This window comes from Scyliorhinus torazame, chromosome 1, assembly GCF_047496885.1.
Source record: "Scyliorhinus torazame isolate Kashiwa2021f chromosome 1, sScyTor2.1, whole genome shotgun sequence".
NCBI lineage: Eukaryota > Metazoa > Chordata > Chondrichthyes > Carcharhiniformes > Scyliorhinidae > Scyliorhinus > Scyliorhinus torazame.
The window spans coordinates 185450076-185463228 of NC_092707.1; the positions used below are offsets into that span (position 1 = coordinate 185450076).

At 57.2% G+C, this 13153-nt stretch overlaps 1 protein-coding gene across 1 annotated transcript in view; it reads right to left on the minus strand.

The window, feature by feature from the left end:
- csmd2 (CUB and Sushi multiple domains 2) overlaps positions 1-13153 on the minus strand; it is a 995459-nt gene that overhangs the window by 27447 nt on the left and 954859 nt on the right. The window contains exon 65 of the mRNA XM_072502405.1: positions 2404-2491. Coding sequence (XP_072358506.1) covers positions 2404-2491 — 88 coding nt within the window. The remainder of the gene's footprint in view (positions 1-2403; positions 2492-13153) is intronic.

Here is a 13153-nt window from a genome sequence, read left to right on the forward strand (position 1 = left end):
ATTTTGCTTGGGCTTCTTGATGCCATACTCGGTCACATGCTGCCTTGATGTCAAGAGCAGTCACTCTCACCTCACCTCTGACATTCAGCTGTTTGAACCAAGGCTGGAATGAGGTCACTGTCGTGTTGTGTTCTCTGAGATAACACAGGCTGCAATTGGATGCAGCTTTAACCAAAAGATACTCCAGACCTTGAAGTTAGTTCAATCTGATTTATTGAACTAGTAGCACAGTTCCCTATGAGTTCGACTCTCTGCTAACCTAAATGTGGTTACTCTGTCTGACTGAACCAGACTAGCTCTTAGCCACGTGCTGGAGGTGTGATACTGTACATACACCCTGACTCACTCTGTAGCTGTTCATCAGTGGAAAAATGCAGAGTGTGAGTGCCTCATGCTTTTATAGTGAGATGCCACCCCTGAGTGTCCTGCCTGCTCATTGGTCATGTCCTGTTCTCTGTGTTCATTAGCTGCCTGTCTGTGCCTGTCTCTATATCATTTTCTGCATGTCTGCATATCATGCCAGTCAGGAGCTGAATGAATGACCCTGGCGAAAGCCAAACTGAATGTCCATGAGCAGGTTATTGCCGAGTAAGTGCCGCTTGATCGCACTGTTGATGACTCCTTCCATCACTTTGCTAATGATGGAGATTAGACTGATAGGGCGGTAATTGGCTGGGTTGGATTTGTCCTGTTTCTTGTGTACAGGGCACCCCTGGGTAATTTCCCACAAATTCGGGTAGTTGCCAGTGTTGTAGCAATACTGGAACAGCTTGGCTAGGGGTGCGGCCAGTTCTGGAGCACAAGTCTTCAGTACTATTCAGCCCATAGCCTTTACAGTATCTAGTGTCTTCAGCTATTTCTTGATATCACGTGGAGTGATTTATTTATTACAAGCATGACCAGGACACCAGGACCCCTGGCTGTTCTTCAAAATAATGCCACAGGATCTTTTATACCCATCTGAAAGGGCAGATGGAGTCTTAGTTTGATATCTCATCCAATAGATGGCATGTCCGATGGTGCAGCACAACTTGATCCATAGGCAAGACTGCTACTCAGCATACATTATGTGTATCTATCCTCGGTGCACACAGTTTTGTTGGAAGTTGGTTAAAAAAAATCATCAAGCAGATTAACTTGTTGTGCCTATCATAATTGCCAAAAGTTTTTATTTTATTGCCGATTAAATAGAATCATAGAATCCCTACAGTACAGAAAGAGGCCACTCGACCCATCTGAGCTTGCACCGACCCTCCAGACGAGCACCCCATCCATATACACTCACCCAACTACCCTTCGCGACCTCGCCAACCCCATAACCTAACCTGCACATCCCTGGACACTAAGGGGCAATTTAGCATGGCCAATCCACCTAACCTGTGCATCTTTGGACAGTGGGAGGAAACTCACGCAGACACGGGAAGAATGTGCAAACTCCACAGAGACAGTCACCCAAGGCCAGAATTAAATCCGGGTCCCTCTGGCACTGTGAGGCAGCAGTGCTAACTACTGTGTCACCGTGCCGCTCCCGATCTCCGGGGAGCGCAGAGACCACTTCTAGGTGAACCTGCTTTGAGTTCCAGATTCCAGAGTTCCAGATTTCTTCACTCAGATTACTTAATTGGCAAGCGGGCTTCTTGTTAATTGCCATTAGAAATGGCTTGTCAGAAAAGCCAAAAGGATTTGATCCTATGGGTTTTGAAACTGATACTGCAGGATTACATTCCGGGACACTTATCTACTTCAGAATTTGCAGACTTACGGCGCTATAGGGCAGACTACCCAACTTTCAAACTCACTTTTCAGTAACATATTATTAGAGCTGACAGTTCTTTTTCCCTTAGCTAGCTAGAATTCTCCATTTAAGTGGATACTATTGGAGTATTTTGTTTGAGTTCTTGGTGGGGAACATTGCCCTTTGCGAGAGCAGATCAAAAATTGGGGCAGGCGTTGCCAGCAACTTTCTAACCGATTGAAGCGAATGGTTTGAGCATTATTTGCAGTGCATTGTCATATATTTCTGACAAATTCCTGGTGATAAGAATCCCTGTCAGAATGGCAAGTCAGAAAATAACCCATTCTGGCCATCAAATTCCTCGGGGTTCTTGTGATCTAGTGTTTTATCTTTAGCAGGAGACTGGCAAAGCCACCAGTGGAATGCAGATAGGGCTGAAACAGACAGCTGTGACATTTCCTTGGGGTTTCTACCAGTCTTCTGCCAAAGTTATGATGGGAGACTGGGAGAACTGCCATTAAATTTAAGGGCCAATATTTTCATGTGGGTAAAAAAAAAAAATCGTCCACCAGAGTCAGTACTAATAAACCCAATACAAAATGCAAAGGAACATCAATGATCGTGAACCTTTCACCCTCCAATTAAAGCTGAGAAGAAGGAAACCTTACCTATTCTTTGGAGACCGAACTGTCCAAAGTCCTTGCCTTGCACAAATCCTTGGTACACAAATGTGCTGCCTGAAGCCTCTGCTGAAACCTGTATGATAAATAATAAGGTCAATCGTCTGGTCAGTATCCAGGGCAATCAGGATAAATGGGGAAGGTGGGCCTGAATTTCCTCTCTGCAATTGATCCTCGATGGAGCGGGTTTCCCACTTGCCCATCATTTGCACTCCTGACCCTGGCCCGCTTCCCAGGTTCATGACCACTTGCTCATTTTGGGCAGCACCCATGTCCCTAATGGTACAACTGGAAAAAGCAGCTGAGGTGAAAAGGAAGGGGCACAGGAGCTTTCTGTGGTGACCTGTGGCCAATGTGAAAGGGTCAACAGCATCATTCCAGGAATCAAAGCAAACAAAGTGGTGGCCCTATTCAAATATACCAGTTTATGAAGAATCAACCTGCAATTGACTATGCAAGAGAAATTGTCCTTTTGACATAAATTTCCCCTCTCAAGGGCAATTGGGGATTGGCAATAAATGCTGGCCCTTGCTAGCGATGTTCACACCTTGGGGATAGTTAAAAAAAACTGCCCCTCCCAAAACCCTGGTTATCGCTCCATGTTAATGACATATTTAATTGATACTCCTAGGGCGGAATTCTCCGCCCCCATGCTGGGTGGGAGAATCGCCCGGGCACCGCGCGAGTCCCGCCACGCTATCCCGACCCCCCCCCCCCCCTAAACCGGCGTGGCGCGAATCACGGCTGGCCGCTGGGAGAATCGCCGCTTGCCGTTGGTATTGGGCGAGCGGCGATTCTCCGGCCCGGATGGGCCGAGCGGCTTGCCCAACACGACAGGTTTCCACCCGCGCCATCCACACCTGGTCGCTGCCGGCGGGAACAGCGCGGGAACGCTGGGCGGGCGGCCTGTGGGGGGGGCAAGGGGGGTTCCTGCACCGATGGGGGGCTCAAAAGGGGTCTGGCCCGCGATCGGTGCCCATCGATCGGTGGGCCGTCCTCTCTGAAGGAGGACCTCCTTTCTTCCACTGCCTCGCAAGATCGAACCGCCATCTTCTTGTGGTGCGGCCGCGGGGAGGGCGGCAACTGCGCATGCGCGGGTGTCAACATTTACGCGGCGCCAGTCGCGTCATTTACTCGCCGCTGCTTTTACGCGGCGCCAAGGCCCGGCGCACGGAAATGACGCAGCGCCGCTCCTAGCCCCCCGGGGGCAGGAGAATAGGGGGCTGGGAACGGCCTCCGACGCCAGTGTGAAACACTCCGGTTTTCACTCCGGCGTCGGGACTTAGTCTCCCGATGGGAGAATTGCGCCCCTGATGTCCCATGAAGAAATTATTGCATCTTGAGTCATGACAGTTTTTCTATGTTTCCATTAGGTTGTGCTATTCGCCTGAAATCAGCCAAACTAGTGCAAAAAAAACTACTACTTTCAAGCACACATTACCTTGCATGTCATAATTATCTGTAATCATTTAAAGGCATCGTCCTAGAAGCTGGCCCTGACGGCACACCCGATGTATCTAGCGCCATGGCAAAAGTGTCCACTAATTGCATCAGTTTACTGGCCTTCAGGAAAGCTCTTAAAGTTAAACTCCACTGACAGGCATCTTTTAAAAGTGTTTTTAAAAAAGGTTATACTCAAAAAAAATGATTACTGTCCTCCAATAAAACCATGAAAGGTACAATCTTTTAAAGTCAGCTATTTAAAATTCTTGTCGCGATGGTCAAGGCACTTGTTAAAAATGGCTGTTATTTATTGTAAGCCCATTTGGAGCTATAGTAATAAAATTACACTACGTTCCCACTTTTATGTACACCAAGGAATCTTTCTCATGAAAGAAGAGAAGTTCTAAATCATTTCCCTTAAAAGTTGCAAAATTTTGAATGTAATTTGCAACTGCATGCTGTTCCCAAAGTGGAAGCCCCCTTCTGTTTAACATTGGCTGAAATTTTCCAGCCATTGTGATTCACTTTTCCTGCCGGTAGCACACTCCCACCCATGGGATTCCTGGAGGCGTGGGGTGGTTGTAATGGGACATCTCATTAACAAGCGGCAGGAATTTTGAATCCCGCTGCTGGGAAACACAAGGCTGAGAGACCGGAGAATCCGGCCCATTGTATCATAGGATATGTGGAAAAATGGAAATCTTTAAAAGGTGGGACTTCAGGGAGAACATAGATAGGCAAATGGAATTGTAACTTTCACACACAGAGCATTAAACATAAATCAATGAAGTGACATTGAATGTATACAAGATATTGGATAGGCTACAGTTGTGGTTCTGAGCACCCAATAAAAAGCAGGATGTCAGAGATGTAAACAGATACAGAAAAACATTCACTTGTTTGGCATCAGAAATAAAGGGCGTCATTCTCCGACCCCCCGCCGGGTCGGAGAATGGCCGTTGGCCGCCGTGAATCCCGCCCCCGCCCCCGCCGAAGTCTCCGAAGGGAGAAAAGTCGGCAGGGCATTAATGGCGCCGCTGCCGCGGAGAATGTCACGGGTCTGCGCAAGGCAGCCGATTTTCGGCCTGCCGATATTCTCCCTCCCGGATGGGCCGAAGTCCCGTCGACGTGATGACCGTTCACGTCGACGTGAATCAAACCTCCTTTTCATCGGCGTGACCCGGTGCTCCAGGCTCACGCCGACCAGCGAGGAGGTGAGTGACGGCCTGGGGGGTTGGCTCTGGGCAGGAAATGGCGTGGCCGCAGACTGATTGCCTGAGGAGAGGTGTGTCTCGGCTTGTGTGTGTGTGTGCGGCGGGGGGGGGGGGGGGGGGGGTGGTTAGAGTAGGCTGGGCTCCGGGGGAGTGCCGGGAGGGGGTCCGTGCCGGGGTGGAGGTTGGGGGTTGTGGAGGGCGTCCGTGCCGGGGTGGAGGTTGGGGGTTGGGGAGGGGGTCCGTGCCGGGGTGGAGGTTGGGGGTTGGGGGGGGGGTCCATGCCGGGGTGGAGGTTGGGGGTTGGGGAGGGGGTCCGTGCCGGGGTGGAGGTTGGGGAGGGGGTCCGTGCCGGGGTGGAGGTTGGGGTCCATGCCGGGGTGGAGGTTGGGGAGGGGGTCCGTGCCGGGGTGGAGGTTGGGGGTTGGGGAGGGGGTCCGTGCCGGGGTGGAGGTTGGGGAGGGGGTCCGTGCCGGGGTGGAGGTTGGGGGTTGGGGAGGGGGTCCGTGCCGGGGTGGAGGTTGGGGAGGGGGTCCGTGCTGGGGTGGAGGTTGGGGGTTGGGGAGGGGGTCCGTGCCGGGGTGGAGGTTGGGGGTTGGGGAGGGGGTCCGTGCCGGGGTGGAGGTTGGGGGTTGGGGAGGGGGTCCGTGCCGGGGTGGAGGTTGGGGGTTGGGGAGGGGGTCCGTGCCGGGGTGGAGGTTGGGGGTTGGGGAGGGGGTCCGTGCCGGGGTGGAGGTTGGGGGTTGGGGAGGGGGTCCATGCCGGGGTGGAGGTTGGGGGTTGGGGAGGGGGTCCGTGCCGGGGTGGAGGTTGGGGAGGGGGTCCGTGCCGGGGTGGAGGTTGGGGGTTGGGGAGGGGGTCCGTGCCGGGGTGGAGGTTGGGGGTTGGGGAGGGGGTCCGTGCCGGGGTGGAGGTTGGGGAGGGCTCCGTGCTGGGGTGGAGGTTGGGGGTTGGGGAGGGGGTCCATGCCGGGGTGGAGGTTGGGGGTTGGGGAGGGGGTCCGTGCCGGGGTGGAGGTTGGGGAGGGGGTCCGTGCCGGGGTGGAGGTTGGGGGTTGGGGAGGGGGTCCGTGCCGGGGTGGAGGTTGGGGGGGGGGGGGGGTCCGTGCCGGGGTGGGTGATGGGAGGGCAAATGAGTTGGTCCACCTGGCCAGGTGCCAGCCTCCAACAGTTGGACCCATGCGGTCCATGCCACCTGGCTGGGGGGAGGAGGGGATATGGGCAATGATGACATGTCGTCGTTCCCCTCCCCCCCACCAGGTCGTCATGTTTTCAGATCATCCAGCGATGTTGGCCGCCGTGGTGGCAGCCGCTAATGTCTATGTTGCCCTGGATGAGGAGGAGGAGGAGGAGGAGGAGGAGGAGGAGCGTGCCAGAGAGGCGGCGCAGGCTGCCGCAGAGGGGCAGGCGGCAGCCGCCCAGGCTGGAGGGACACCTGACCGACAGGACGAGGAGGGGGAGGAGGACGTCGCGGCCCCACGGCAACGGAGGCACCCGAGGGCGCCCCGTGTGTACCGGCCCCGGCAGTCATACCAGGACCTCACGGACCGGGAATGCAGGAGGAGACTCCGGATGAGCCGGGAAACCGTGGCACACATCTGCCACCTGCTGGCACACCTGTCACCGCGTGGCACTGGCGGGGGACACCCTCTCCCCGTGTCCGTCAAGGTTACGGTGGCCCTGAACTTTTATGCAACGGGGTCATTCCAGGCACCGAGTGGGGACCTGTCCGGCATATCGCAGACATCGGTGCACCGGTGCATCCGGGCAGTGACAGATGCCCTTTATGCCATGGCGCACCGCTACATCCGCTTCCCCGTGGACCGGGCCAGCCAAGATGCCCGGGCCATGGGCTTCTCTGCCATTGCCGGGTTCCCCATGGTCCAGGGCGCGATCGATGGGATGCACGTCGCCGTGCGGCCACCTGCAGATAACAGGGCCGTGTTCACTAATAGGAAGGGGACCTATTCGATGAACGTACAGGTGGTCTGCGACCACCGCATGGTGATCCTGCACGTCTGCGCCCGTCACACAGGCAGTGTACACGACTCATTCGTGTTGTCGCGGTCATCCATCCCTGGCATGTACGAGGGACGCCATCCCCGGCTGAGGGGCTGGTTGCTGGGCGACAGGGGCTACCCATTGCGATCGTGGCTGATGACGCCTATACGGAGGCCACGCAATGAGGCGGGGAACCGCTACAATGATGCCCATGTAGCGACAAGGGGAGTGATCGAGAGGTGCTTTGGCGTGCTGAAGATGCGTTTCAGGTGCCTGGACCTCTCTGGGGGCGCCCTCCAGTATCGGTCAGATAGGGTCGGCCGCATCATTGTGGTGTGCTGCGTCCTGCACAACATAGCCCAGCAGAGGGGCGATGTGCCGCAGGCAGAGGAGGGCGGAGTGGAGGAGCAGCAGGAAGAGGCCCAGTCCTCCCCAGATGAGGGGGATGGGGGCAATGGTCAGGGCAGACGGGCTAGACACAGACGGGTGGCTGTCCACCATTACCGGCTGGCCCAGCGGGCACGGGACAGGCTGATAGCCGCCCGCTTCACTGACTAGATGGGCGTGGGAATCGGGTAGTATGGCCACAGACCGCACACCATGACAACAGCCGACCACCCACACCCCCCACCCATCCACCCACCCAGCACCCTCACCCCCCTCCCCAACCCCACACACCCCACCCGCATGCACACCACCCCCCCACTCCCAATTGCCGATCCACCGGCGGCACAACGGGCCGGGCTCACCCAGTTGCGGGTGGACGCGTGTCTATCGCAGGCCATGGAGAATGATGACAACCCGCCTCCGATGAGCTCCTGGCTCTACATCGTTGGACTATGTCTGACCCATGGCCACAGTACCACCATCCACCTGGACCATCCCTGCATGCGGCTGTGACACTGCAGCGCACGGTCCCGTCCTCTGCCCGGGGGATGTTGATGGCGGCCCAGGGGGAAGGGGGCAGACTCACCTGGGGCTGAGGTAAGACCACCCCTCACACACACACTTGCGCTCAACGTACATGACACCCCCGCACACTTTGGACAGAGCACAAAGGCAGCTTCGGTAGGTGTAACATTGACTTTAATAACCAAAGGAGTTCATGCATGTGCCCTAGCGCCTAAAACTCATCTGTGCCCTGCACCCGTGCCAACTTACTCAGTGTCTAATTGTTTAGCCTTACGGGCCCTTTGACTACGTCTACGTGGTTCCCCAGACGGTACAGCAGAACTGGAGGTGGACTCCTGTGATTCCTGCCCTCTGACACTGGATCCCTTTGGCGGCCGTTTCCTGGGGCGTCCTGGCCTAGATGGGCCAGGCTGCGGCCCGGGCGACTGGGATGGCGAGCTGGGACGGAAGGGGGGGAGTCCGAGGTGTCGCGGTGTACCGGGACCTCCCCTACAGAGGGAGCCGGGACGGACCACACCACCTCCTCCTCCCTCGGGGTGCCCGATGGCCCCCAGGCCTCTACATGGGTGGGGGATGCGAACGGACTGGCCATCCGACGCGCCCCCGACATCTGGCGCTGCCAGTCCTGGAGGCCCGTGCTGGTATCGACAGGGGTCTGCAGGTTTGCAGCCATGGAGCCCAGGGGGTTGTCGAACCCTGTCTGCGACAGTGCGACGCCAGCTCGCACATGGCCACTGGCGCCGATGCCCTCAGCGATGGCCTGCTGAGACTGGGCCATGGCCTGCAGAGACTGGGCCATGGCCTGCAGAGACTGGGCTATGGCCTGCTGAGGCTGGGCCATGGCCTGCTGAGACTGGGCTATGGCGTTGAGCGCCTCTGCCATCTGGCGCTGGCACTGGCTCATGGCCTCCTGTGAGAGGGCAGCCATTTCCTGGGCCACAGACGCCGCCTGCACGGAAGGCCCCAGGCCTCGCAAACCGTTCCCCATGTCTGACACCGTCGCACCCATTGCCTCCACCGCGGACGCCACCCGTGCGGTGTCAGCCTGGGTGGCATGCATGACCGGGACCACTCCCAGCTCCTGGACGCGGGTGGACTCCTCCACCTGCGACCGCAGCCGCCGCAAGCCACCCGTCACCCTATTCGCTCGTCTCCGTGTCGGTGGTTGCATCGGATCTATGTGTGGGTGTGGTAACTGCAGGAACCCGGGATCCATCTGGGCGGCAGATGTTCGCTTGGCCTGGGCTGCCCTCCGACCGCCCGGTCCCTCTGCTGCTCCTACCTCCACCTGCTGTACCGGGACGGCTGTGTTGTGCGCACCAGTGAGTGTACCAGACGCCTCATCACTAAAGTGCCCAACCGTGGTGAGTGTTTCTGCGATGGTGGAGGGTGTTGGTGACAGCAGTGGCGTTGTGTCGTGCTCTTCGTCCCACTCTGAGTCCATGGCACTTTGGGGTGGGGGTTCGTCTCCACCCATCCACTCTGAGTCACTGTCCGGTATTTCGTCTTCCCGGGTAGGGGTGTCCTGGGTAGTGGTGTCCCGGGTAGTGCTGTCCCGGGTAGTGCTGTCCCGGGTAGTGGTGTCCCGGGTAGTGGTGTCCCGGGTAGGGGTGTCCTGGATAGTGGTGTCCTGGGTAGTGGTGTCCTGGATAGTGGTGTCCTGGATAGTGGTGTCCTGGGTAGTGGTGTCCTGGCTCGGATGTGACGGGGGCCTGTGGCTGCCCCCCTCATCGCTGGGTGGTCGCTCCCGCACGTGACGGGGGTGTCGTCTCCCTGTTGCTCCAGGTCTCTCCGTCTCCCGTGGTGTCCGAGGGGCATCCTGCGGGCGTCGCATGCTGGAGGGTTCGGGTCTCTCCGTCTCCCGTGGTCTCCGAGGGGCATCCTGCGGGCGTCGCATGCTGGAGGGTTCGGGTCTCTCCGTCTCCCGTGGTCTCCGAGGGGCATCCTGCGGGCGTCGCATGCTGGAGGGTTCGGGTCTCTCCGTCTCCCGTGGTCTCCGAGGGGCATCCTGCGGGCGTCGCATGCTGGAGGGTTCGGGTCTCTCCGTCTCCCGTGGTCTCCAAGGGGCATCCTGCGGGCGGTCTGCATCTGCGGGGATGGGTGCCTGGACGTTTGGTCCTGCGATACACAATGAAGCATGCATGGTTAGACATCAGGCAGTGATCAGGTGATACGGGAGAGGGGGATATAGGGGAGGGGGGATATGGGGACGGGCTGTTGGTGGCTCACTTGCTCGTGGGGCCCCGACCTCTGCATCAGCAACCTCCCGGTCCTCAGGTCCGCCAGCCAGTTCCAGGGCCCTTTCCTCGTGTACGGTCAGTGGCCTCTCATCAGCGGGCCCTCCTCCAGTCCTCACATGCTCCCTATTGTTGTGTGCGCGCTTCTCCTGAGGGGGGGGGGGTGGTGGCAGGGGTAAAAGGCAACAGTGTTAGGCAGGTATATGAATGCACGCCATCGGTTGCGCGTGCATTGCAGAGGTTAAGGTTAGGGCTGGATTCACTTGGGGATATGGGGGATATGGGGGAGGGGGGATATGGGGGAGGGGGGATATGGGGAGGGGGGGATATGGGGAATATGGGGGAAGGGGGGAATATGGGGATATGGGGGAGGGGGGATATGGGGGAGGGGGGATATGGGGGAGGGGGGATATGGGGAGGGGGGAATATGGGGGATATGGGGGAGGGGGGATATGGGGGATATGGGGGAGGGGGGATATGGGGGAGGGGGGATATGGGGGATATGGGGGAGGGGGGATATGGGGGAGGGGGGATATGGGGGAGGGGGGATATGGGGGAGGGGGGATATGGGGAGGGGGGATATGGGGGATATGGGGGATATGGGGGAGGGGGGGATATGGGGGAGGGGGGATATGGGGGAGGGGGGGATATGGGGGAGGGGGGATATGGGGGATATGGGGGAGGGGGGATATGGGGGAGGGGGGGATATGGGGGAGGGGGGGATATGGGGGAGAGGGGATATGGGGGATATGGGGGAGGGGGGATATGGGGGAGGGGGATATGGGGGATATGGGGGAGGGGGATATGGGGGAGGGGGGATATGGGGGAGGGGGGATATGGGGGAGGGGGGATATGGGGGATATGGGGAGGGGGGATATGGGGGAGTGGGGATATGGGGGATATGGGGGAGGGGGGATATGGGGGAGGGGGGATATGGGGGAGGGGGGATATGGGGGAGGGGGGATATGGGGGATATGGGGAGGGGGGGATATGGGGGAGGGGGGATATGGGGGAGGGGGGGATATGGGGGAGAGGGGATATGGGGGATATGGGGAGGGGGGGATATGGGGGAGGGGGGATATGGGGGAGGGGGGGATATGGGGGAGGGGGGGATATGGGGGAGAGGGGATATGGGGATATGGGGGAGGGGGGATATGGGGGATATGGGGGAGGGGGGATATGGGGGAGGGGGATATGGGGGATATGGGGGAGGGGGGATATGGGGGATATGGGGGAGGGGGGATATGGGGGAGGGGGGATATGGGGGAGAGGGGATATGGGGGATATGGGGGAGGGGGGATATGGGGGATATGGGGGAGGGGGGATATGGGGGAGGGGGGGATATGGGGGAGGGGGGGATTTGGGGGAGAGGGGATATGGGGGATATGGGGGACGCTCACCCTGCCTGCTCTGACGAGGTCGTTCACCTTCTTGTGGCACTGGGTGCCTGTCCGTGGTGTTAGGGCCACAGCGGTGACGGCCTCTGCCACCTCCCTCCACAGACGCCGGCTGTGGCGTGGGGCAACTCTGCGGCCGTGCCCGGGATACAGGGCGTCCCTCCTCTGCTCCACCGCATCCAGGAGCGCCTCCACATCGCGTGACTCGAACCTCGGGGCTGAGCGACGGCCAGCCATCAAGTCGGGTGTTGCGGTCGGCTGTTCCGGTCGGGTGGGGGGGAGCTGCGCGGCCTTATGAGCCGTCACGCCGTGCAGCGCGTATGACGCTGCACGGCGTGAACCACTGCGCAAGCGCGGATCCCGTTACGTCGCTGCTAGCCCATTTCGGGCCGCAGACTATCGGCCCATTTTTATGACGTGACGCAAGTAGGATTTGCGCCGTTTTGTGCGCCGATCGGCGGAGTTTCCGCCGATAACGGAGAATTTCGCCCAAAATGTCAGACATTTCGAAACATGAGAGAAAAAACACATTTTTTTCTTTCACTGGAACAAAGAAAATTAGCAGAGAACCTCAGAAATGTTTCCAAAAGTATGAAGTTAACTAATGAAAGACAATTTTCATTGCTTCGCAAAACAGCATCAAAGAGACACTAATTCCATTATCTCTGGAAGATCGAATGGAGAAGTTAGAAAAGCAGATATCGGCAAGCTTATAAAGCACTTTTCACAACTACTGGATACCTCAAAATGCTTTCCAGCAAATGACGTGCCTTTGAAGTTTGTACTATTGTGCTATTGTAAAGCAGGCAATGCAACAGCCACCTTGTGTTCAGCAAGCTCAAACAGCAATTTGACGATGACCAGGTCATCTTTTTATATTCATTTACGGGATGTGGGCGTTGTTGGCTCAGCCAGCATTTATTGCCCATCCTTCATAGTCCTTGAGAAGGTGGTCATGGGCTGCCTTCTTGACCCTCTTAGTCCGTGATTATGTTGATGATTGAGGGATAAATATTAGACAAGATACTAAAAGATAACTTGTCTTCTAAAGAGTGTCTTGGACATCCCTTACAATCGACCAGAGCCGGCAGAATGGACCTTGCTTTATGTCGAATCTGAAAGATGGCGGCTCCAACATGGCCGCACTGCCTCAGCATGGAGGCAATGAAGCAATAGATTTGATTTTGATGTGTAAGTCCTGAAATGAGGCTTGACCTCAGAACCTTCTCAGAGGTGAGAGTGCTACCCACTGAGCTACTACTGACATGGAGAGTGCTTGACATGGAACTTTAAAAATAAGTCACTATCGAGGCAGAGACTAAAGGATAATTTGAATGTGACCGGATAAGCCTCTGAAAAGGAAAATCAATAGGGACAAGGTTGGAAATGGAACTCGTGCAGACGATTCCAATTGAAGACCTAGCAGTGGCACAAGTATGAAAGGACAAATGGCTTTAAATTCTTGGGTCTATTGCCTGCCAATCCTTGGTTCCCTAGAGTAGCAATAGCATGAAAGAGAAATGTTCACATCTTTACAC